Genomic DNA, 24,465 nt, shown 5'->3' on the forward strand with positions numbered 1-24,465 from the left:
CATAGCTTCTGACAGATTGTAAAATTAAAAAATAAAACACCGCCTTGTGCTCCACAAATAATCCTTCCCTATCCTAATGGATTGAGAATGTTGAGCTATGGCTTTTCAGAATCCCGCCCCAGTATTGCTATCTGTAGCGTGTTAGTTTCTAGGCTAAATGTTGCCAATTCTTCAGCCATCCTGACCTGTTGAATCTCAAAAGAAACGACAGAAGCTGTTACATTATGGACCACTACCACAAAAATCCCAATATCTATGATGGTCTGAGAGATAAGACTCTTGCTCTCTCCACAACAGAGAGAGAGTCGAATGGGCAGAGCTGGGTAAGATTGTGTATACCCTATTCTAAATATCCTAGTCCAAAAACATGTCTTATGTTAGTTGCCCAAAGAATTCCTTTGAATAGCATTAAGTTATAAATGTAAAATACCCTAAGTCGAGAAAGTGTTTTGAATGCCGGGGCTTGGCTTTCCGTATCAATACAGAAACCATGTCCATGGTAATATGGAGGTCCATCAAAAAAACTCTCCCTATGTTCGTCCCAACTCTCATTTTCGAGCATATTTTATAATGTACGGGCGAACACAAGATCGTTTTTTCTTGGTCACCTGTAGAATGAAAGATGAGGATATTTTTATGTATCACAACGTTTCTTTAACACATTTATTGGTCTTTAATACCAGGGTGCCCGACATAACAAGTTCCTTACTTTATAATCCCCTTCTACTTGCCCTTCCCATTTTTGTGGGTAATGCTAGGTCAGCCCATTGAAAATTGGTTTGTAACTTCTATAACGATCTGTGGAAGCCCGCTTCAAGTAGAAAGAGCGTGAGCAGAGGTCCTTTGCCATAATGTCTTGTTAGCTGAGCCCATGCTAGATGACATAAACTCCACCAGTCCTATTTATGATTATCATTCAAAAAAATTATACCTTTTTTAAACATTCTTTCGATAAATACAGTTTTTTTATCAATTACTTATTTGATTAACCACAATATTTGTTGTCCGACTATTTGTTCCATCCACTTTCCATGAGTGTGGGAAAAGACCATTAACTGATTAACCTTCAGAAAACAAAGCTAGGTACAAGGTCGTCAAGGTTCTCATTAGCAGCTTTGAGAATTTCCTTGTATATTATGCTCTCCCTTTAGGGGGCTTTGGCTTTGCAGGACCAACCCTGCCAAGCAGGCTCAGAATCTTGAGGGGGCAGTGCTGCTCTTGGTCTCTGACCTCATTTTAGCTGCATACAGACCGCTTACAGCGAGCACATAAAACAGTTAGGGACTTCTCCTTAGTATCTGGGTCATTCAGGTGGGTGTCTAGGGTATAGTGCCATGGACCGTACCATTAAAATAGGATAATAAATAATTAGAAAAAAAAATGTAAAAAGATGTAGTTCTCCATGATAGGACAATAAATAAATAAGACGTATAATTCATTATAAAAGTATATCCATCATCTGAACAACATTGAAAGCCCTCTCATACCCGGCTCACAGCAATACATTGGCTCTGGGATATGCAACCATTTCATTACTCACTCACTCAACTTTCCAAACATAYCAAATAAAATAAAAAATAAACACAAACCATACCATCCACACATACTGTGCCTTCTGTTTACTTAGTTTTTATCTTCACTATGTTGAATWWGTGCTTGTGTGTTCAATTAGTTATATGTGAAGATWTATAGAAAAGCTATWTTTTTTATTGTATTGTTACAATCAGTAACCGGGCTAGAATTGTGTTTATTTCCCTCGTCTATGAGAACTTTGTAATTTTTAAAATAACCATGGAGTAGTCTTTGTGTCTCTGAACAACTGGTTATCAATATATAGTTTATCAACGACGAGAGCTACTCGTTTCGCTTTTAATCTATTTTCTTTGAAAATTGGATACAGAACTTTGCGGCGTTCTGCAATTTCCTTCGGAAACTGATCATTCATGCCAATTTTGGTCCCAGCAAGTCTTTTACCCAGGCTTGCTGGCCCTTTTAATTTTGTCTGGCTTGCCATTCCAAATAAAATTGAATATTTTTTGTTCATATAATTTAAAAAGCAGGTCACTAGGAGTAGGCAAAAGAGACTAAAGAGCTAATCAGGGTGATTTTTCCACAAATAGACAGGTATTTTCCTTTCCATGGTAGCAAGATCTCATRTATTTTTGCTAACTTTCTATAAAAATGTATTGAAGTGAGATCATTTCTTTCTTTTGGGATTTGTATACCGAGTCTGTCCACATCGCCCCACCAATGATCTGTTTGTCTTTTTTCAACTGTAAAAGTCCTGGACTTATTTTTTCAAAATACAGGCTACGTTACTTACATAAAGATGCCGTATCTTAATTTGAGACAGTTTGCTACAGCTAGAAAATAATCCTGCAGCAACAAGAAAGGTGAATTATGATGTGGATTATAATTAATGTACATTTTTTGTTAGGGCAAATCAAATCAAGTGACATTTTAAAGTGGAAATTACAAACTTTAGAAGCCTTTTTAAACCTTGAGTACACTACAAGTTTGCATTTCCAAAAGAGTGATCAAATTAAGATCCTACATCTGTAATTCTCAGTCCAGGACTGGAATTTTAGGTCTGTGACCATTCTACCAATTCTATTTCTATGTGGATTCCATACTCACCCTTGTCACAATGTCTTGTCTTGTGTGTCCAGTTCAGGCCTACTGGATGGACTGGTCTGCCTGGGGCCCCTGCTCTGCTACAGCCTGTAATGACGTGGGCATTCAGGTCCGTCAGAGGAAGTGTATGAGCATCCAGCCCATGCCCTTGCTACTGGTTCCGCCATGCCAGGGGCCCCAGACAGAGAGGAGGGAGTGTGCCACCCTGCCATGTGAAGGTATCCTCACAACCTACACATAGACCTACAGTGTACATACCATGACAATATTTAACATCAAGCCTAACATAATAATTATAATTTTACGTAATTCATTCACTACCAAGAGACTGACCAGCTGATCGGGGTCATTATTGACATGAAGATAATCCCAACAGATCTGAGATGGAGCTGCAGTATGCGGCTGTTAATAAATACAGTGACTACGGCCACAGTAGAGCCAATGCTGAACCACTCTTAGAAAAAAGGGTTCAGCTGTCCCCATAGGATAACCATTTTTGGTTCCAAGTAGAACCCTTGTGGYTTCAATGTAGAACCCTCTGTGGAAAGGGTTCTACATGGAACCAAAAATAGTTATTCAAATGGTTCTCCTATAGGGACAGCCGAATAACGCTATTACATTCTAGATAACACCTTTTTTCTAAGAATGTACATAAAACCATCTTCTCCACATGCCACAGTTTTGCTAACTTCTCCCTAACATGGGCTTCTAACAATTATCTGTCACCATCGTCAACACACCTTCAATGTTCATAAAGCTCCAGGGACTTTGATCAGGAGGAGGCTGTCACTGTGCACTTCCCTCTCTAATGATCATCAGTGGCAGCACTGTCTCTGCTATCTCCCAGAAAGAGGAGGAAACTACCTGATATGTAACAATTCTGTTACGGCACACTTTCATCAGGTGACCAGTAGCCTGGCAAAAGTCCTGTGATAATATTTTTTACAATGCATCTTTCCTTTCACCTTTCTTTGAAGCTACAGTTAGATTATATGGATCATTCATGTTTATGTCCCATGTCTCTGTTGTTTGACTAGCCAAGTGGACTCAGTGGGGTACGTGGGGAGCATGCTCAGTGACCTGCGGCAAGGGTCGCAGGATCAGAAGGAGGACCTGTGTGAGAACCTCTATAACAGTGCAGTGTGTTGGTCGAGCAGCTGAAATCCAGAAATGTGGGAAAAATCCATGCCCACGTAAGTCGTAAATCTAAAGAAACATACACAATATGGCTGTAAAATCTGAATAATCATTCTAATCATGTGTAATAGTATGCCTAATGTATTGTGTGTGGGTGTTATTGTGTATGTCTGTGTGTGTGTATCTGCAGCCAAATGTAAGCGTGAGTGTCCCGATGGCCGTCCCAGTGAGGACTGTAGCCGCTGTGTGTGTGTGGGCCACATGCTCCAAGGAGAGGTACTCAGTATGACCGGTGTCCCCGTGATGGGGGCCAGGATAGCGCTGGCCAGCAGACCCAAGATCATCCGTACCCGCACTGACGCCAAAGGCCTCTTCAGGCTCCCAGGGGTCTGCTCCAGCTCCCCCAGCCAGCTCTACATCAGGAAGGAGAAGTTTGCCCCGGCCACTGCATCCACCTCCAGCAACAGCAGCGGGTCATCCTGGGTACGGGCAGTTCTAAAGTACGCAGGTGAGTTATACTAAGTTAGTAATATCAACAAATATCCCAATGATGAAGTATGTTCTCTATGTACTTAGTACTGCTTTGAGCCAGTCAGTCTGTCATTATAACCATCCATCTACTGTAGCCAGACTAGGGTAAGGACATTTAAAACTACAATATGGACCACTGGAGGAAAGTCTGAAGTAGTTGAGTCCTTTACATGCACATATACATGGAAACTAAATCAAAATAAATGCAGTCACAGGGGAAGTATTTCACCATAATCCCACACCAATCATTGTTCATAAGTACGGAGACCAAGAAGAGTTTAAACTGTAGGCCTGATTACGTTTTATTTAGATCAGGATGCCTTTGTGGTACCATTCACATCAGTCCCAGAGCCAGGTTTTCAAGGATTTGTTTCCTACTGCTTTGCAGAGAAGCCATACATTGTAAAGCACCCAGAGGACAAAGTGCGCTATGAGGGACAGCGTGTGATGTTATGCTGCAAGGCAGCAGGGGCGCCCATGCCAGACAAGTACTACTGGTATGATCATGCATTCCTTTGTTCATTTGCCAGAAAAAAATCTTTCAAAAGTTTTTGGGGAACATGACTAGATAACACATTATATTAAACAACTTACAAACATTACATTTTCAGTATAGGTTTTTAACGGTATGTTCTTCTCTCCAGGTATCACAATAGGACCCTATTGGACCGGAACGTGTTCAAATATGAAGAGGATCTGGTGCTGAGAGACCTGAAGCCTGAGCAGACAGGACATTACTACTGTAAAGCCAGCAGCCAAACAGGAAGCATCAAGTCCTCACAGGCATTCCTCAGCGTTATCGGTACGTATAGACCCTATCCATCAAATCCTGTACCGTACCTGTAGGAATGGACAGTATGGAAAGACACTGCAGAAAACTGAATGAGAGTGAGGAAAAAACCCTGCAGAAAATCTACTGTATCTGTAACATCGGAAAAATACACCCAAGTAAAATAAGATCATAAAATATCAAGGCCTCCAGAATCTGGCAGTACCTGGAGCAGTAAGGTTTAATTATGTTTGCATTGGTATAAAGCAGCCTTTTCTAAACAGAGATTATTTACATTATTTATAATAGACAGTAAAAACCAAAATCCCACTTCTCCAGAACTCCCCTTATTGAAGTGAAATCCAAGATTGTCAATAAATCCTGTTAGTCAAACAAGTATGCGTTTCTGCACCCMTGCGGGGTAGATACACATTGTGCGTATTCCCCAGTTGCTTGTTAGCCACGATATAGATTGACAAAAAGGGTCTGCGGGGGAGTGTGCTAAAGCATTCAGCTACGGGCTTCTACAGGAGGATATGTTCTGGCTCTGAGTCACAGCAGCCTGAGAGATTTGCCCCTGTGAATAGAACAACAACACCTGGAACACCAAGGCTCTGAGTGAAGAATGATTAACCTGCTTCATGCTACCAGCCCATTGTGGTTCTCATCACTAGGGAACATTAGGCTACACTCCAGTTGGTTAATAAAACATTCCATCCATATTTAAAGACAGGACTACCGTTTTCTTTTTGTTTCTATTAGTTATTTAATTCGTTTTTTTTTTATGCAGAGGGGCCAGGAAATGACATATTGGGTAATACAGTTGAAGTCGGAAGTTTACATACACCTTAGACAAATACATTTAAACTCAGTTTCACAATTTCTGACATTTAATCCTAGTAAAAATTCCCTGTTTTAGGTCAGTTAGGATCACCACTTCATTTTAAGAATGTGACATGTCAGAATAATAGTAGGGAGAATTATTTATTTCAGCTTTAATTTCTTTCATCACATTCCCAGTGGGTCAGAAGTTTACATACACTCAATTAGTATTTGGTAGCATTGCCTTTAAATTGTTGAACCTGGGTCAAACGTTTTGGCTCCTGACAGAGCTGGTGTAACTGAGTCAGGTTTGTAGGCCTCCTTGCTCGCTTTTTAAGTTCTGCCCACACATTTTCTATAGGATTGAGGTCAGGGCTTTGTGATGGCCACTCCAATACCTTGACTTTGTTGTCCTTAAGCCATTTTGCCACAACTTTGGAAGTATGCTTGGGGTCATTGTCCATTTGGAAGGCCCATTTGCAATCAAGCTTTAACTTCCTGACTGATGTCTTGAGATGTTGCTTCAATATATCCACATAATTTTCCTACCTCATTACGCCACCTATTTTGTGAAGTGCACCAGTCCCTCCTGCAGCAAAGCACCCCCACAACATGATGATGCCACCCCCATGCTTCACGGTTGGGATGATGTTCTTCGGCTTGCAAGCCTCCCTCTTTTTCCTCCAAACATAACGATTATTATTATGGCCAAACAGTTCTATTTTTGTTTCATCAGACCAGAGGACATTTCTCCAAAATGTACGATCGTTGTCCCAATGTGCAGTTGCAAACTGTAGACTGGCTTTTTAATGGCGGTTTTGGAGTAGTGGCTTCTTCCTTGCTGAGCGGCCTTTCAGGTTATGTCGATACAGGACTTGTTTTACTGTGGATATATATACTTTGTACCTGTTTCCTCCAGCATCTTCACAAAGTCCTTTGTTGTTGTTCTGGGATTGATTTGCACTTTTCGCACCAAAGTACGTTCATCTCTAGGAGACAGAACACGTCTCCTTCCTGAGTGGTATGATGGCTGCGTGGTCCCATGGTGTTTATACTTGTGTATCTATTGTTTGTACAMATGAACGTGGTACCTTCAGGCATTTGGAAATTGCTCCCAAGGATGAAACAAACTTGTGGAGGTCTACAATTTATTTTCTGAGGTCTTGGCTGATTTCTTTTGATTTTCCCATGATGTCAAGCAAAGAAGCACTGAGTTTGAAGGTAGGCCTTGAAATAAATCCACAGGTACACCTCCAATTGACTAAAAGTATGTCAATTAGCCTATCAGAAGCTTCTAAAGCCATTACATTATTTTCTGGAATTTTCCAAGCTGTTTAAATGCACAGTCAACTTAGTGTATGTACACTTCTGACCCACTGGAATTGTGATACAGTGAATGACTTAAATGTAAATGTAAATTATAAGTGAAATAATCTGTCTGTAAACAATTGTTGGATAAATTAGTTGTGTCATGCACAAAGTAGATGTCCTAACCGACTTGCCAAAACCTGTAGTTTGTTAACAAGAAATTTGTGGAGTGGTTGAAAAACGATTTTTAATAACTCCAACCTAAGTGTATGTAAACTTCCAATTTCAACTGTATATATCAGGCTAGGCGTCCCGCTAGCGGGACAACTTCTGGTGAAACTGGAGGGTGCGCAATTCAAATAAATAGTCATAAAAATTATGGACATTAAACATGTAGGTACATACAATCGGTTTTATCGGTTGAAAGCTTAAATTCTTGTTAATCTAACTGCACTGGGCGATTTACAGTAGCCATTACATCGAAAGCATGCCATGCGATTGTTTGAGGACGCCGCCCCACATCAAAATATTTTTCCACCGGCCGACAGGTTTCATAAATTCACAAATAGTGATTAAATATTCACTTACTTTTTGAAAATCATCCTATGATTTGTCATCCAAAGGGTCCCAGCTATAACATGTAGTGTCGTTTTGTTAGATAAAATCCTTCTTTATATCCCAAAAAGTCTGTTTAGTTGGCGCCATCGATTTGAGTAATCCACTCGTTCAACATGCAGAGAAAGGAATCCCAAAACTTTGTTAACTCCGTATGGCTGCATCCCGCTACCGGGATCGATATGACAGCAGCCAGTGAACGTGCAGGGCGCCATTTTCAAAACATAAAAAATCTCAGAATTAAAATTCCTCAAACATACATGTATCTCATACCATTTTAAAGCTATTCTTGTTGTTAATCCCACCACAGTGTCCGATTTCAAATATGCTTTACAGCAAAAGCACCACAAACGATTATGTTAGGTCACCACATATAGCCACAGAAAAACACAGCCATTTTTTTTCCTGTGAAAGAGAGGAGTTTCAAAAGCACAAATAGAGATAAAATTAATCACTAACCTTTGATGATCTTCATCAGATGACACTAATAGGACTTCATGTTACATGTTTTGTTTGATAAAGTTCATATTTATCAAAATATGAGTTTACATTGGCGCGTTCCAAAAACATCCAGTGATTTTGCATAGCCACATCATTCAACAGAAATACTCATCATAAATGTAGATGATAATACAAGTTATACACATGGAATTATAGATATACCTCTCCTTAATGCAACCGCTGTGTCTGATTTCAAAAAAACTTTACGGAATAAGCCAGCCATGCAATAATCTGAGACGGCGCTCAGAAAAATTTGTCACAATTAGCCGCCATGTTAACGTCAACATAAACAAGAAATGACATGATAAATATTCCCTTACCTTTGATGATCTACATCAGAAAGCACTCCAGGAATCCCAGGTCCACAATAAATGTTTGTTTTGTTCGATAATGTCCGTTATTTATGTCCAAATACCTTCTTTTGTTAGCGCGTTTGGTATACATATCCAAACGCTCATTCTGGTCAGCGTTACATCTGACAAAAACTTCAAAAAGTTATATTACAGGTCGAAGAAACATTTCAAACTAAGTACAGAATCAATCGTTAGGATATTTTTAACATATAGCTTCAATAAAGTTACAACCGGAGTATTCCTTCTTGTCTTCGTGAGAAATGGAACGCAAGTGGGTACCATGAGGAATAAGCGTGATCAGAAAATGGCTGACTGCCAGACACCTGAAAGATTCTGCTATCATTCACTCCCACAACARCATAGAAGTCRCATTATAATTTATATTGATGGTTGACATCTAGTGGAACCCCTAGGCAGTGCAACATCATTAATATCTCAAGGGGATTTCATTGGGGACTCTGGTGAATACATACAAAGCTCAGATTTCTCACTTCCTGTTTTGATTTCTCCTCAGGATATTTCTTGCCATATGAGTTCTGTTATACTCACAGACATCATTCAAACAGTTTTAGAAACTTTAGAGTGTTTTCTATCTAATACTAATAATACTATACATATATTAGCAACTGAGACTGAGGAGCAGGCTGTTTACTTTGGGCAACTTATTCATCCAAGCTACTCAATACTGCCCCCCAGCCATTAAAACAAGTAAAAATATGTTTCTATTGACTCCTCAGATACCCTAACATGTAATCAAACTATAATATTTCATACGGAAAGAAGTATGTTCAATAGGAAAACAATATTAGCAGGTGCATCTTGTCTTCCTCGTGCGCCCAAACACGAATTTCCAATAGTTTGTCCCAGTACTAAAACTCATTATTCTTACTCGTTTTGGAAGAAACAAGCCTGAAACCTTGAACATATAGTGTTGACACCCTGTGGAAGCCATAGGAATTGCATACTGGTAGRTAGATTTTGTTATTTCCCTCTACTTTCCATTGTAAGAGCATGTGCTCTGAAAGAAAATAATTCTGTTTGGTTTTTCTTTGGATTTTCTCCAACCATGTCTATTGTGTTAAAGTCTCCTACATTATTTTAACATTTCTACAAACTTCAAAGTGTTTTCTTTCCAATGGTACCAAGTATATGCATATCCTGGCTTCAGGGCCTGAGCAACAGGCAGTTTACTTTGGCCACGTCAGTCAGGGGGAAATTGAGAAAAAAGGACCCTAGCCTGAAGAAATTCAGGCTGTTCCATCTGTCTGCAACAATCTTTTTCTTTAGAGGATAGGGAGTCTAAGAGGAACATTGGAGCGTAACCTCAGCTATGATATCATGAACATGATTCCTTTTGCAAGTCAATATTAGGAAGGGAGTTCCCGAATGTTTGGTATTCTCAGTGTATACAGTGGCAAGAACAAGTATGTGAACCCATTGGAAATACCTGGATTTCTGCATAAATTGCTCATACAATTTGATCTGATCTTCATCTAGGTCACAACAATAGACAAACACAGTCTGCTTAAACTAATAACACACAAACAATTATACGTTTTCATGTCTTTATTGAACACACTGTGTAAACATTCACAAGTATGTGAACCCTTGGATTTAATAACTGGTTGACCGTCCTTTGGCAGCAATAACCTCAACCAAACATTTTCTGTAATTGCGGATCAGACCTGCACAACGGTCAGGAGGAATTTTGGACCATTCCTCTTTACAAAACTGTTTCAGTTAAGCAATATTCTTGGGATGTCTGGTGAGAACTACTCTCTTGAGGTCATGCCACAGCATCTCAATCGGGCTGAGGTAAAGACACTGACTGGGCCACTCCAGAAGGTGTATTTTCTTCTCTTGAAGCCATTCTGTTGTTGATTTACTTCTGTGTTTTGGGTCATTGTCCTGTTGCATCACGCAACTTCTGTTGAGATTCAATTGGCAGATAGATAGCCTAACATTCTCTTGCAAAATGTCTTGATGAACTTGGAAATTCATTTTTACGTCGATGTTATTAAGCTGTCCATGCCCTGAGGCAGCAAAGCAGCCCCAAAGATGATGCTCCATCCACCGTACTTTACAGTTGGGATGAGGTTTTGATGTTCGTGTGCTCTGCCTTTTTTTRATCCACACATGGTGTGTGTTCCTTCCAAACAACTCAACTGTAGTTTCATCTGTCCACAGAATATTTTGCCAGTAGCYCCAGGGAACATCCAGGTGCACTTTTGCAAACTTCAGACGTGCAGCAATGTTTTTTTTGGACAGCAGTGSCTTCTTCCGTGGTATCGTAGAATCGTCAACAGAGATGTTAGCATGTTCCAGAGATTTCTGTAAGTCTTGAGCTGACACTCTAGGATTCTTCTTAACCTCATTGAGCATTCTGCGCTTTGCTCTTGCAGTCATCTTAGAAGGACGGCCACTCCCAGGGAGAGTAGCAACAGAGCTGAACTTTCTCCATTTATAGACAATTTGTCTTACCATAGACTGATGAACATCAAGGCTTTTGGAGATACTTTTGTAACCCATTCCAGCTTTTTGCAAGTCAACAATGTTTTATCTTAGGTCTTCTGCGATCTCTTTTGTTTGCAGCATGGTTCACATCAGGCAATGCTTCTTSTGAAWAGCAAACTCAAATTTTGTGAGTGTTTTTTTTTATAGGGCAAGGCAGCTCTAACCAACATCTCCAATCTCGTCTCATTGATTGGACTCCAGGTTAGCTGACTGCAATTCGCTTTTGGAGAATTCATTAGCCTAGGAATTCACATACTTTCCCCAACCTACACTATGAATGTTAAAATTATGTATTCAATATAGACAAGAAAAATACAATAATGTGTGTGTTATTAGTTTAAGCACACTATGTTTGTCTATTGTTGTGACTTAGATGAAGATCAGATCAAATATGATGATCAATTTATGCAGAAATCCAGGTAATTCCAAAGGGTTCACATACTTTTTGTTGCCACTGTGTGTGCATTATATGCATTATGCATGTGTGTGTTTACATCCATAAAACATGAGTATAATCTCATTGCTAACTCTATGCACTGTGTATTCCACAGCTAAAGGCACGCCGGCATGCAACCCCACACCTATGAACCACCTCATTAGGCTGCCCATGGACTGTGTTCAGCCTGGGACTGACTCTAAGCTCTACAACGCTGGCCGCTGCACCCACAACAAGTGTGTAGGCTCCCTGGACTTCGACCTGCGCTGCAGGGATGGAGGTGGCTACTGCTGCGGGGTCCAAAAGATGGAGAGCCGGGTGATCAACTGTGGGAGCTACAGCCTACCCATCAAAGCTGTGACTGAGTGTGGCTGTCTGAAGTGTGTGGTGCCCAAGGTGCTTGTGCGTGGCAGGGTGGTCACAGTTGACAACAATGAACCACTGCGTTTCGGGCACATGTACGTTGGCAAGGAGAGAGTGGGCACCACAGGGTACAAAGGAGGTTTCACGCTCAATATAACCCCAGACACAGAGAGGCTAGTGGTCAACTTTGTGGATCCCACAGAAAAATTCATTGACACTCCTAAGGTGTTTATCTTTGACAAGAGAGGGGGCTCTGTTTACCATGACGTGAAGGTGATGAGAAAGCAGGAACCTATTGATATCAATGCTGGAGAGACAAATACCATTGACTTAGGAGATATCAAAGGAGAGGACCCCATTGGACAGATTGTCATACCTCCAAATTCTTTCCACAAAAACAATGGGGAGGTGTACGAAGGTACGGTGAAAGCCAGTGTCACCTTCATTGACCCCAGGAACATCACCACAGCTGCTGCAGCGCCTGGTGATCTCAACTTTGTGGACGATGAGGGTGACATGCTTCCACTGAGGACATATGGGATGTTTTCCGTTGACTTCAGAGATGAGATGAACCAGGAAGTCCTAGGGGCTGGAGCGGTACAAGTACTCCTAGACACACAGCACGTCAAAATGCACGAACACATTCCCAAAATGAAACTGTGGTCCCTCAACCCAGACACAGGTGTCTGGGAGGAGGAGAGTGACTTTCACTACACTCAGACCACATCGAGTGGTAATGGACGGCGCAAGCGAGAGGAGCGCACTTTCCTCATAGGTAATATGGAAATCAGGGAGCGCCGACTTTTCAACCTGGATGTGCCTGAGAACCGCCGCTGCTACGTCAAAGTGAGGGCGTACATGAGTGACAAATTTCTGGCCACTGAGCAGTTGGAAGGTGTGGTCATCAGCCTGATAAACCTGGAGCCCAAGCCTGGCTTCTCCTCTAACCCCAGAGCATGGGGTCGCTTTGACAGTGTGATAACTGGACACAACGGCGCCTGCCTGCCAGCCTTCTGTGATGCTCAGGTGCCTGATGCTTACACAGCTTACGTCACAGGCATTATGGGTGGTGAAGAACTGGAAGCAGCTCCCTCAACCCCCAAGATGAACCCAAACATCATTGGAGTGTCTCAGCCATATTTAGACAAGATAGACTACCAGCGTTCAGACCACAATGATCCAGCTCTTAAGAAAACAGCCTTCAGAATTCACTTGGCAAAACCCAACCCCAATAATTTGGAAGAGACCAACGGGCCAATATACCCCTATCAGAGTTTAATATCCTGTGAAAATGCTGAAGTCAATGCCAACCATTTCCGATTCTTCAGAGTGGAAAAGGACAAATACGAATATAACGTTGTGCCCTTTCAAGAGAACGACTTAACATCGTGGACAGGTGACTACCTCTCTTGGTGGCCCAACCCTCAAGAGTTCAGGGCTTGCTTCATCAAGGTCAAGATCCAGGGGCAAAGGGAGGTTATGATAAGGTCACAGAACCATGGAGGCACCCATCCTGAGACTGCAGGCCAGCTGTACGGCATCAGAGACATTCGCAGTACCCGCGACATGCACGTGGCCAACATCTCAGCAGCTTGCCTTGAGTTCAAGTGCAGTGGTATGCTCTTCGACCAAGCCGCAGTCGATAGGTCCCTCATATCAGTCCTCCCACAGGGCAACTGTCGGAGAGTGGGCATCAACAGCCTCTTAAAGGAGTACCTGACCAAGCACCCCCCTACCTCACCGAACAACGAGTCCCATGCCTTCAACATGCTGGCCCCCGTCGACCCCTTGGGGCACAACTATGGCATCTACACAGTCACGGACCAGAACCCAAGGGTGGCAAAAGAGATCGCCATTGGACGCTGTTTTGACGGTACCTCTGACGGCTTCTCCAGAGAGATGAAGTCAGACACTGGGGTTGCTCTGACCTTCAGCTGCCCAGAGAGGACTTTAACCAGGGAGAGTCTCTTCCAACGCCTCCAGACAAACCCCAGCCAGACCCTGTCTCAGATGGCAAGGGACATGAGGGAGGCGCAGGGGCTGCAGGTCCGAGGAAGGTCCTCCCGGGTAGTGACCTACCCCTCTGAATCCACGAGCCGCAGATCCAGCTCCTCTAGCAGGAGGAMATCTACGATGCGGACACAGGACCGGCAGTAGATCTGCCGTTAAGTGAGTTACAAGTTTTCGTTGTGCCACAGAGTGTAAACAAAAGTAGTATTTTTAGTGTGTGTAAAGTTTTCCACGTTCTGTACTTGAATCCTAATAACTTTAATTTATTCCTAGGTCTTTGGGTTAGAAATGAAGATGACTTACTCTCACAAACAAAAGAAGGAAATGTCAAGTTGTGTCAGCCTGGTGATGTTGGATGTGAACTTTCTCTGAACACAGTACAGTAATCTATTGAAACAGTAACCACTCCAGCAAAACCACACAGGAGAGAGAAATTAAGACTTTTTTTCTCTGAAACTTACTGGAAGGGTTTGGCAATACATATCAGTATTAATTGTATTCCTTGAGAAGAAATACATTTCTTTAGCTTTCATCAGTCCAGTAAAGCAAAGGATATTTATTTAATTGGCATTAATAGGATTTTAAGACGGAAACCAATTTCCGAGAAATATTTGGATTTATCGCGTTCCACATTAACCATCGTTAACCAACCCTCTTTTCTGATATCTCTGATCGCTTGAGTTATAACCAACTGCAACTGTAAACGCCAGTCAAAATGATAAACACTTCATAATCAGTCAACGCTTTCCAAGATCAAAGGAACATGAGGTCCTAGTGATCTAGTTTGTTTGTAACAGACAGTGGGCCCCTTTTCTAGAAACCAGGAAGTATTTTCTGCCAAAAAGAGGCATTATTTAAGAAGATGCAATGGGGTGCAAGGAGTTATCGAGTTTGTGGAACAGAGGACGCTTCTTAGTGCGCTTGTTTCTTGCGTTTTTCTCTCCAAATAAGTATGTCACATTTCCAACTGAGATCCAGACCTTTACTCTAACCTGAATACAACATACAACATGCACCAGGCCCCAGCCAACACAAGCGTCCCTTATCAAAACGCATCTCAGCAAGTTGACTGAACAGAGCCTGCGGTAGGGGACCTGGGAGAGAGAGGAGATTGTGGGGGATGACACAATTCCCTTCAGTCCTCAGTTCCCACAAAGTCCCCAAGTACTCATCCAACACACTTCTCTGTCTGTTCTTCAACATCCCCCCAACATTACTGTCAGGAATGTAAAAAAACTAAAACAAATCAACATCAAAGAAGAAACCCTATTTATACATTGCAGATAATTAGCTAGGTTAGTTCCAAGACTAAATTGACTGTATTGTTGTTAAATGTGGGAGTGTCTGTCTTTGTCTCATCAAGTGCAATAGCTATGTTCTATTTTGACCTGAGAGCCCTTGCAAATCATCACGTGACAAGCCAATTATATACTGCACCAGGTACTGCTGGTAAATAGGGTAAATCCTTCAGTAAGTTTGGCTGTGGTATACCGAGTGTATTTGTAAGGGACCTTGTACAGGATTCAATTGCTTTTTGAATTACAGTGTATAACAATCATTTAAATGTTAGGTAATCATTTTACACTGTCAGTACCACATATATTTCTGATATTTCTGCAATCTGCTCCCATTATAATGTTTTCATATCTTGCTGCATGACACATTAACTTTTAGCAAGAAGTGTACAATCATATTTTCAGTTTAGAGAACACAGTCCCTTTCCAGAGGGACAGATTTATCTCAATGGTACTATTTCCCCATAGCTACTAAACAACAACTTATTAATATAGTTAACTTGCAGACAGACCTCTGATTATTACAGGACCAATTCCACAAATTTGTTTCCCAATGGGAAAATAGGCTCTGGGCGAATGAAGTTTTATTTAAACAGTCCTTCAAAAGAACCAATTATGAGCATGCCGTCTTTCTACCCCTCACTGAGTACGAGTTGTAGAGGTTCTCCAGTGCTTGGGCATTAGAGTGGCAAGTGGGAAGACATTCAAAAAGGACCATTTAATTGGATTCAGTAATGGTAGGAAAGTTCCCCATTGATAGTAGGTCCAAACTTGTTTATCTATGTAGTGGGTGGCTGTGGGTCCCTTCAGACTGCTGGAGAGCGCCTAGAGCTGAACTAATCCAAACCCAAATGAGTGCCTGTAGAACACGGAGGAAGCAAACATGGCTGGCTCGTAGTTATCAGCCCAGCTGTTAATTAGGAAATACATTACAGATACTCTTGAGGGCACTTTGAAGAGATTAACTTGTCTAGCCCCGGGCTAGCGGAACCCCACCCACATTCCACTGAAAAGGCAGCGCGCGCGAAATTCAAAAATATTTTTGGGAAATATTTTACTTTCACACATTAACAAGTCCAATACAGCCAATGAAAGATAAACATCTTGTGAATCCAGCCAYCATGTCCGATTTTTTAAATGTTTTACAGCCAAATACACCAAATACAAAAAAGCACAGACATTTCTTTCACAGCACAGGTAGCTTGCACAAAACCCCCAAATAGAGATAGAATTAATCACTAACCTTTGAAATTCTTCATCAGATGAGTCATATAACATCATGTTACACAATACATTTATGTTTTGTTCGATAATGTGCATATATATATATATAAAAAAAATCTCAGTTTACATTGGCGCGTTACATGCAGTAATGTTTTGATTCCAAAACATCTGGTGATTTTGCAGAAATACTCATAATAAACATTGATAAAAGATGCAAGTGTTATTCACATAATTAAAGATAAACTTATCCTCTATGCAACCGCTGTGTCAGATTTCAAAATAAACTTTACGGAAAAATATTAATCTGAGAACGGCGTTTTAGAGCACAATCCAGCCAAAGAAATAATCGCCATTTTGGTGTCAACAAAAGCTACAAAAACACTATAAATATGCACTTACCTTCGAATAACTTCATCAGAAGGCACTCCRAGGATTCCCAGATCGACAATAAATGACTGAAAAGTTCCATAAAGCCCYTCATTTAGCCACTTGTTGTTAGCATGTTCATCCCAGGAATCCATTTCATGACGCACGAACAATCCATCCAGACAAAAACTCAAAAAGTTCCGTTACAGGTCGTAGAAACAGGTCAAATGATGTTTGCAATCCATATTTAGTATGTGTTTTACATTAATCATCAATAAGGATCCAACCGGAGAATTTCATTGTCTGAAGAAAGAGCATTGGAACGAGAGCTCTCTCTCTCCCTCGCACGCAAATCCTGACTGAGAATTCTGACGACCACTCACTAGAACAGCTCCTATGAGCCCCTACTTTATAGTAGAATAATAAGACTAACATCTAAAGACGACGACATCTAGTGGAAGCCCTAGGCAGTGTTTGTTCGGTCATATCTAGACGGGGTACCATTTGACACTGTTTTGAAAATCGACTTCTCATTTCCTGTTTTGACCTCTTCTCCGGTTTTTGTCTGCCAAATGAGTTCTGTTATACTTACAGAAATAATTCAAACAGTTTTAGAAACTTCAGAGTGTTTTCTATACAATAGTTTTAATAATATGCATGTATTACCTTCTGGGACAGAGTAGGAGGAAATTTCGTTTGGGCACGCAATTTGTTCAAAGTGGAAACYCTGCCCCCTATCCCTATGAAGTTTTAACCGAGACTGTCACAAACAACCAAACAAGTTGATTTCCACGCAGCATGTGGATATCATTTAGGCACAAGAGAGGTCTGTGGTCGAGTACGTTCAACATTTAAACGACCATACCTTTAAATTGGCTCAATTTTCGAGGTGTTTTCTTAAATGTCAGTCAGCAAAACCTCAGGGAACGAAGTAAATTGAAACCATTGCAGTTTATTGTACAGTTTATTGTACAAAAAAAATTGTTTAGATTTTGCACTCAACCTGAAGCTAGCAACAGCCCAAAAGATGGGTTGTAAAATAGATAGATACTCAAGATCAAATAGATTAAACAAGTATATTGTACAGTGTACAGCCCTCTAGTCATTATCAATGACCTCTACCATCATGGGCATGTTAAACCCTCTTAGTCCAGCAGTTCATTAAAATAAACCAATCAGCTTATTTGGAGCAGATTGTTGCATCCAGGCTATGAGTAAGATGATGGTAATTGGGTCCACGTGTGGAGAAGATAACTCTCATTAACCACAGTAGGGTGTGAGGTGAGAGAGAGGGGCCACAGCAACAACTGTTCAACAACTGGAGGACTTGCAACACCAAAGAGGAGTCACTTGTGGGAGAAGGGTGAGATTATCTTGTGATGGAATTGAATAATTAGAGAGAGCTGTTGTAGAGAAAAAGGGGGGAAAAGTGGTCTTTGGCCTCACTGTCCATCACTTATCTGAAGCTGAAGTCGTCACTTATGGAAGTAGGCTATTTAAAGTAAACGTGCACTGATAAGTTGACTGGTAGATGTTTCATGAAGAGGCTTTGGGGGAGGTTGAGAGACAGAGTAAGTCTAATTGCCAATGTTACATAACACATTGTGTGAGAAAAATAGTAAGGACTATCCGAACAGTCTCTGATCAGTTTCCAGTTTCCTGATTCATTAGCTTTAAGAGGAGAGAGGAATGGAAGAGAGTTTCCCATTCAAATGTAGAAACATGCCGATTTTGTGGGAAAAAAACGTCAAACAGAAAACAGAGTGCAAAGATTGCCTTATAATACAGAAGAAATAGTCAAATGACATGATCCCCTCGATTCCAGACAGTTTCAGGTTCTAAAAATTCCCAGACAGGTTTATGCTTCACATTTCACATAATAAGTGATAAATGACAATTWAAAAAAAAATCACTTAGTTTTCGCTACTTCTCCATGGTAATTCAGTAGTCTCGTATTCCCACTTGTCCTGTAGAATGTTGAGGTACTAGGGCTTGTAGACTGACTGACACTATACAGCCCTGCCTTGGCTTCAGGTTGATTTCTGAGTGTGCCTGTGCCACCAGCATGATGCATGCATCTGTCCTCTCCTGTACAGTCTGGCTGCTCTCAGGGAGACTGTAACTTATTCAGGAATATCCTCTGGCGAAGCGAGCGTTGGATCTTTCCATATTGTCTGACCTATAAAGAGAGACTTGTATGGTTGCCACTGTGCTCTGGAAGATGTCTTGGGCCCCCTTAACTGCATTATATAAATACATTTCTGAGAATTCTCTGTTTAATCATTACGTGACATGTACTGCATGGCGTTGCCCATTTCTTTTTCMTTTTCATGTGTAAATTGTGTATTGTATGGAATTTACTAAATGTATAAGGAATTGTAAATAAACCTTTGCTGTAAAYTTTTCCAGTGATATTATGTCCTGATTTGATACATGTCATATGTATGTATTCAATGATAGTTCTGGAATAGTTCATAAATGTACAAATGTGAGTTTCAAAAACGTCATTGGCAAAAAGGGCATATTCCATTGACGTGAGGTATCGTGAGAATGATATTGAAAAAAAACCCCACAAGATTAAGGGATAACTGGGTTTGCATAATTCATAACATCAACATCAATGACACAAAACACAACAGTCATAACAATGAATATCAAATGGTACGAGAAACCACAGAAGTAGCTTGGTGTCCGGCATCTACAGTTACAAAAAACACCAAATGACAAAAATAGAGCTTTGCATATGAGAGACAAACATTACTTAATAGCCTACATTGCAAAGTTCTGACATCAACAATGGGTCCCCTAATGGCTAAGGACAACCTGTGAATGTGATCCAATAAAATAAACAACAGATTACTCGGAAACATCTGGATCCACAAAATGTGAATACTACTCTTGGACCATATACGCCGGACGCAGTAAAAAGTGATTGTTCTACCAAACACACAATGGTTGCATCTCAATTGTCAGTGAATATTACCTCTTAGGTGATGAATCATTAAACACAAGGCACAGGTCCTGTCCTCACAGCACTCAACGCCAATGGAAATATTATCATAATAAAGTCCCACAGGAGGCTGTGAGGAGGGAAAACAAGAATGGCAAGCCACACTTTCACTGACACTATTTTGGAAAACTCTTTAATGTCAGAGTGAGAACATGTATAGGATAGAAGATGTAGTGAATGTTGGTGCCAGTGTAGAAGAAGAAGAAGATGTAGTGAATGTTGTTGCCAGTGTAGAAGAAGAAGATGTAGTGACTGTTGTTGTAGAAGAAGTGTCACGCCCTGATCTGGTTCACCTGTCTTGGTGATGGTCTCCACCCACCTCCAGGTGTCTCCTGTTTTCCCCATTAGTCCCCAGTGTATTTATCCCTGTATTTCCTGTCTCTCTGTACCAGTTTGTCTTGTTTTGCCAAGTCAACCAACGTTTCTCCTAGCGCCGATTTTTCACAGTCTCTGTTTTTGCCTGTCCTGATGCCGAATCCGCCTGCCTGACCACTCTGCCTGTTCTGACCTCGAGCCTGCCTATCCCCTTGTTCTGTTTGGACTTTGACCTGGTTTAGGAACTCTCGCCTGTCCCCCGACCTGCCTTTTGCCTACCCCTTTTGGTGTAATAAATATCGGAGCTCAACCATCTGCCTCCTGTGTCTGCATTTGGGTCTCGCCTTGTGCCCTTATAGTACGAACTGGCCATGACAGAACCAGCAGACTGAGACCAGCTCCATCACGCTGTCTCCCTACAGGGAGCCACCATTGGGAGGCATGAGGAGCTACTGCTGTACCTTCCAGGGCTTCGTTCCCTGACGGAACGCCACGACCAAGGGTTCAAGGCTATAATGGAGCAAATCAGTGAGTTAGCTCATAGGCAGCTCGCCACCTCTGAGACCTCCCAACCACCCAGTGACCTTTCTACTACTAGTGGATTTGTTCAACCTACCCTGGCTCCTCGAGAACCCTGCTTACCTCCGGAGTGTTATGCAGGCGATCCTGGTACCTGCCGGGCGTTCCTTTCCCAGAACTCCAGCCTTCTTCGTTCCCGTTGGACCGATCAAAGATAGTCTTTAATCACACTAATGTCTGGAAGGACGCTCTCCTGGGCAGCGACTGTGTGGGAGCAGCAATCTGCTGTGTGCCATAGCCTGGAGGAATTCATGTCAGAAGTGAGGAAGGTTTTTGATTCTCCGGTGCCCGGGAGGGAGGCAGCTCAAACTACTGCATGTTCATCAGAACTCCCGTAGTGTGGCAGACTACGCATTAGATTTTCGTCACATTGGCCGCCGATAGTTCCTGGAATCCAGAGGCTCTGTATGACACCTTTCTCCACGGACTGTCAGAGGGGTTAAAGGATGAGCTCGCAGCTCTGGAAATACCACTGGACCTCGATTCCCTCATTGCCCTGGCGATTAGGATTGATGAGCGCCTACGAGAACGCCGGTGTGAGAGGTCGGGTCTCGGGAACACTCGTTCGTCTGCTGATGCTGGCACCCATCCGAAGGAATCCGTAAATCCCCGAAGTTGGTATTTCCGAGGAGAGCCGAAAACACCCGAGGTTCCCAGAGAATCATCAGCGATGGGTGAATTGGATACTCCTGAGCCCATGCAACTGGGAAGAGCTAGGTTATCAGTTGGGGAACGCTCACGTAGGCTAAATTCTAACTGTTGTCTGTACTGTGGAGGGGCGGGACATTATATAGCCACTTGCCCAGTTAAGAAACCCTTTTTACTAACTTCCATCACCCGTCCACCTTTTTTTTGTGATTCTGCTGTGGGGAGACCAGTCTAAGTCTCTCAGGGTGCTCATTGACTCTGGGGCTGATGAAAGTTTTATGGATGCTACCATGGTTTCTGATTTAGGTATTTCCACTCAACTTCTCCCTGTCCCCATGGATGCAAGGGCACTGGACGGCAACTCTATTGGAAGAGTCACCCATAGCATTTTGCCCGTTCATATACGGGTATCAGGAAACCACAGTGAGACCATACAGTTCCTCCCTTTTTCTTATCTTTTTTAAAATCTCCAGTTCCTTCCTTTTTCTTATCTCCTTTTTCTTATCTCCTTATCTCCCCTGTGGTTTTGGGATTTTCTTGGCTCCAGAAACACAATCCTGTTATTGACTGCACCACGAGGTCCATCCTGGGTTGGAGCCAGTTTTGTCATTCTCATTGCCTAAAAGCGGCACAGCCTTCCTTGAGATGTCCCCCTCAGGATGCAAGCAAAGCCACGGATGTCTCTGCCATCCCCACTGAGTACCATGACCTTCTGGAGGTCTTCAGTAAGGCACGGGCTACTTCTCTTCCCCCGCACTGTCCTTATGATTGTGCCGTTGATCTCCTCCACCGGAACCACACCACCGCGTGGTCGGCTATATTCTCTATCCGGCCCGGAGACCAAGGCCATGGAGGAGTACATTGAGGATTCTCTGGCTACTGAAGGCATCTGTCCATCTGCATCTCCTGCCGACACGGAGTTTTTCTTTGTGGAGAAGAAGAACAAGACCCTGCGTCCGTGCATTGACTACCGGGGTCTGAATGATATAACGATCAATAATTGTTACCCCCTACCACTCCTTGGCCTTCTAACCTCTCCATGGGGCCATCATTTTTTTTTCTCAAACTGGACCTTCAGAATGCCTACCACCTGGTTCGGATACGCGAAGGAGATGAGTGGAAGACAGCCTTTAGCACAGCCAGCGGACATGAGTACCAGGAAATGCCGTATGGACTCTCCAACCAGGCTCTGGTAAACGATGTGCTCCGGGACATGCTAAACCGTTTCGTGTTTGTCTACCTTGACGACATCCTGTTTCCCCCCCCCCCCCCCCCGTCTGCCCAAGAACACATTCTTCATGTCAGACATGTCCTTCAGCGCCTCCTGGAGAACCAATTGTTCGTGAAAGCCGAGAAGTGTGAGTTCCACCGCTCTACAATCTCCTTTCTGGGATATGTCATCGCTGATGGAAATGTCCAAATGGATCCTGAAAAAGTGAAAGCAGTGGTAGTGGCCTCAATCTYCATTCAGGGTGCCGTTACAAGGTTTCCTGGGGTTCCATTTAATTCGGGGCTACAGCACCCTGGCAGCCCCCCCTCTCTGCACTCACCTTTCCCAAGGTATCGTTCACATGGTCTCCAGTAGAGGTCGACCGATTATGATTTTTCAACGCCGATACCGATACCGATTATTGGAGGACCAAAAAAAGACGATATCGATTATTCGGGCGATTTAAWWWWWTTTTTTTTATTAATGACAATTACAACAATACTGAATGAACACTTATTTTAACTTAATATAATACATCAATAAAATCAATTTAGCCTCAAATAAATAATGAAACATGTTCAATTTGGTTTAAATATCGCAAAAACAAAGTGTTGGAGAAGAAAGTAAAAAAGCTAACATTTAAGTTCCTTGCTCAGAACATGAGAACATATGAAAGCTGGTGGTTCCTTTAAACATGAGTCTTCAATATTCCCAGGTAAGAAGTTTTAGGTTGTAGTTATTATAGGAATTATAGTACTATTTCTCTCTATACCTGTCACGCCCTGACCTTAGTATTCTATGTTTTCTGTATTATTTTGGTCAGGTCAGGGTGTGACGAGGGTGGATATGATTGTTTTGTGGGTTTTTGTATGTCTAGGTGTGTGTGTGTAGTCTAGGCATATGTAGGTTTATGGTGGCCTAGATTGGTTCCCAATCAGAGGCAGCTGTTTATCGTTGTCTCTAATTGGGGATCCTATTTAGGTTGCCATTTTCCAGTTTGGTTTGTGGGTTATTGTCTATGTGATGTTACATGTCTGCACTTGTGTCATTTAGCGTTCARGTTCGTTTTGTTATTTTGTATAGTTTGTTCAGTCTTCTTCGTTATTAAAAAGAAGATGTATTATCATCATCACGCTGCGCCTTGGTCTCCTCACTACGACGATCGTGACAGAATAACCCACCATAACAGGACCAAGCAGCGTGAAAAGGAGGAAAAGCACTTAATGGGGAAATGGACCTGGGAGGAGATATTAGATGGAGCAGGACCCTGACCCTCTATGTTCTGGATCTCCAATGCGTCTCCACGGACCAGTACGTCCTGTTCCTCCTCCCCGCACTCGCCCTGAGGTGCGTGTCCTCAGCCCGGTACCACCAGTTCCAGCACCACGCACCAGGCCTCCAGTGCGCCTCCAGAGTCCAGTACGTCCTGTTCCTCCTCCCCGCACTCGCCCTGAGGTGCGTGTCCCCAGCCCGGTACCACCAGTTCCGGCACCACGCACCAGAATGATCATGCACGAAGCCTCAGTGTGATGCCATGGCACGAAGCTCCAGTGATGATGCATGGCACGAAGCCTCCAGTGATGATCAATGGCACGAGCTCCAGTGAGGAGTCATGGCACGAAGCCTCCAACAAAGGCTGCCAGTCCGGAGCTCAGCGATGCCTCCAGTACGGAGCCTCCAGCGACGCCCTCCAGACGGAGCTCCAACGACACCTCCAGTCCGGAGCTCCAGAGACGTTCTCCAGTCCGGACCTCAGAGACGTTCTCCAGTCCGGAGCCTCCAGCGACGCCCTTCAGTCCGGAGCCTCCAGCGACGCCCTCGCTGC

General features: G+C 42.5%; 1 protein-coding gene across 1 annotated transcript in view; it reads left to right on the plus strand.

Moving 5' to 3' along the window:
* The window catches only part of LOC111953001 (cartilage intermediate layer protein 1-like), a 37,328-nt gene extending 18,045 nt beyond the window's left edge, over positions 1–19,283 (plus strand). Inside the window, exons 4-10 of the mRNA XM_023972062.2 lie at positions 2,670–2,852; positions 3,672–3,827; positions 3,962–4,279; positions 4,691–4,799; positions 4,947–5,104; positions 11,736–14,152; positions 14,267–19,283. Of these exons, the coding sequence (XP_023827830.1) occupies positions 2,670–2,852; positions 3,672–3,827; positions 3,962–4,279; positions 4,691–4,799; positions 4,947–5,104; positions 11,736–14,140 (3,329 nt within the window). The 3' untranslated portion in view covers positions 14,141–14,152; positions 14,267–19,283. The remainder of the gene's footprint in view (positions 1–2,669; positions 2,853–3,671; positions 3,828–3,961; positions 4,280–4,690; positions 4,800–4,946; positions 5,105–11,735; positions 14,153–14,266) is intronic.
* The last annotated feature ends 5,182 nt before the right edge of the window (positions 19,284–24,465 follow it).

This window comes from Salvelinus sp. IW2-2015, linkage group LG26 (assembly GCF_002910315.2).
Source record: "Salvelinus sp. IW2-2015 linkage group LG26, ASM291031v2, whole genome shotgun sequence".
NCBI classification, from domain to species: domain Eukaryota; kingdom Metazoa; phylum Chordata; class Actinopteri; order Salmoniformes; family Salmonidae; genus Salvelinus; species Salvelinus sp. IW2-2015.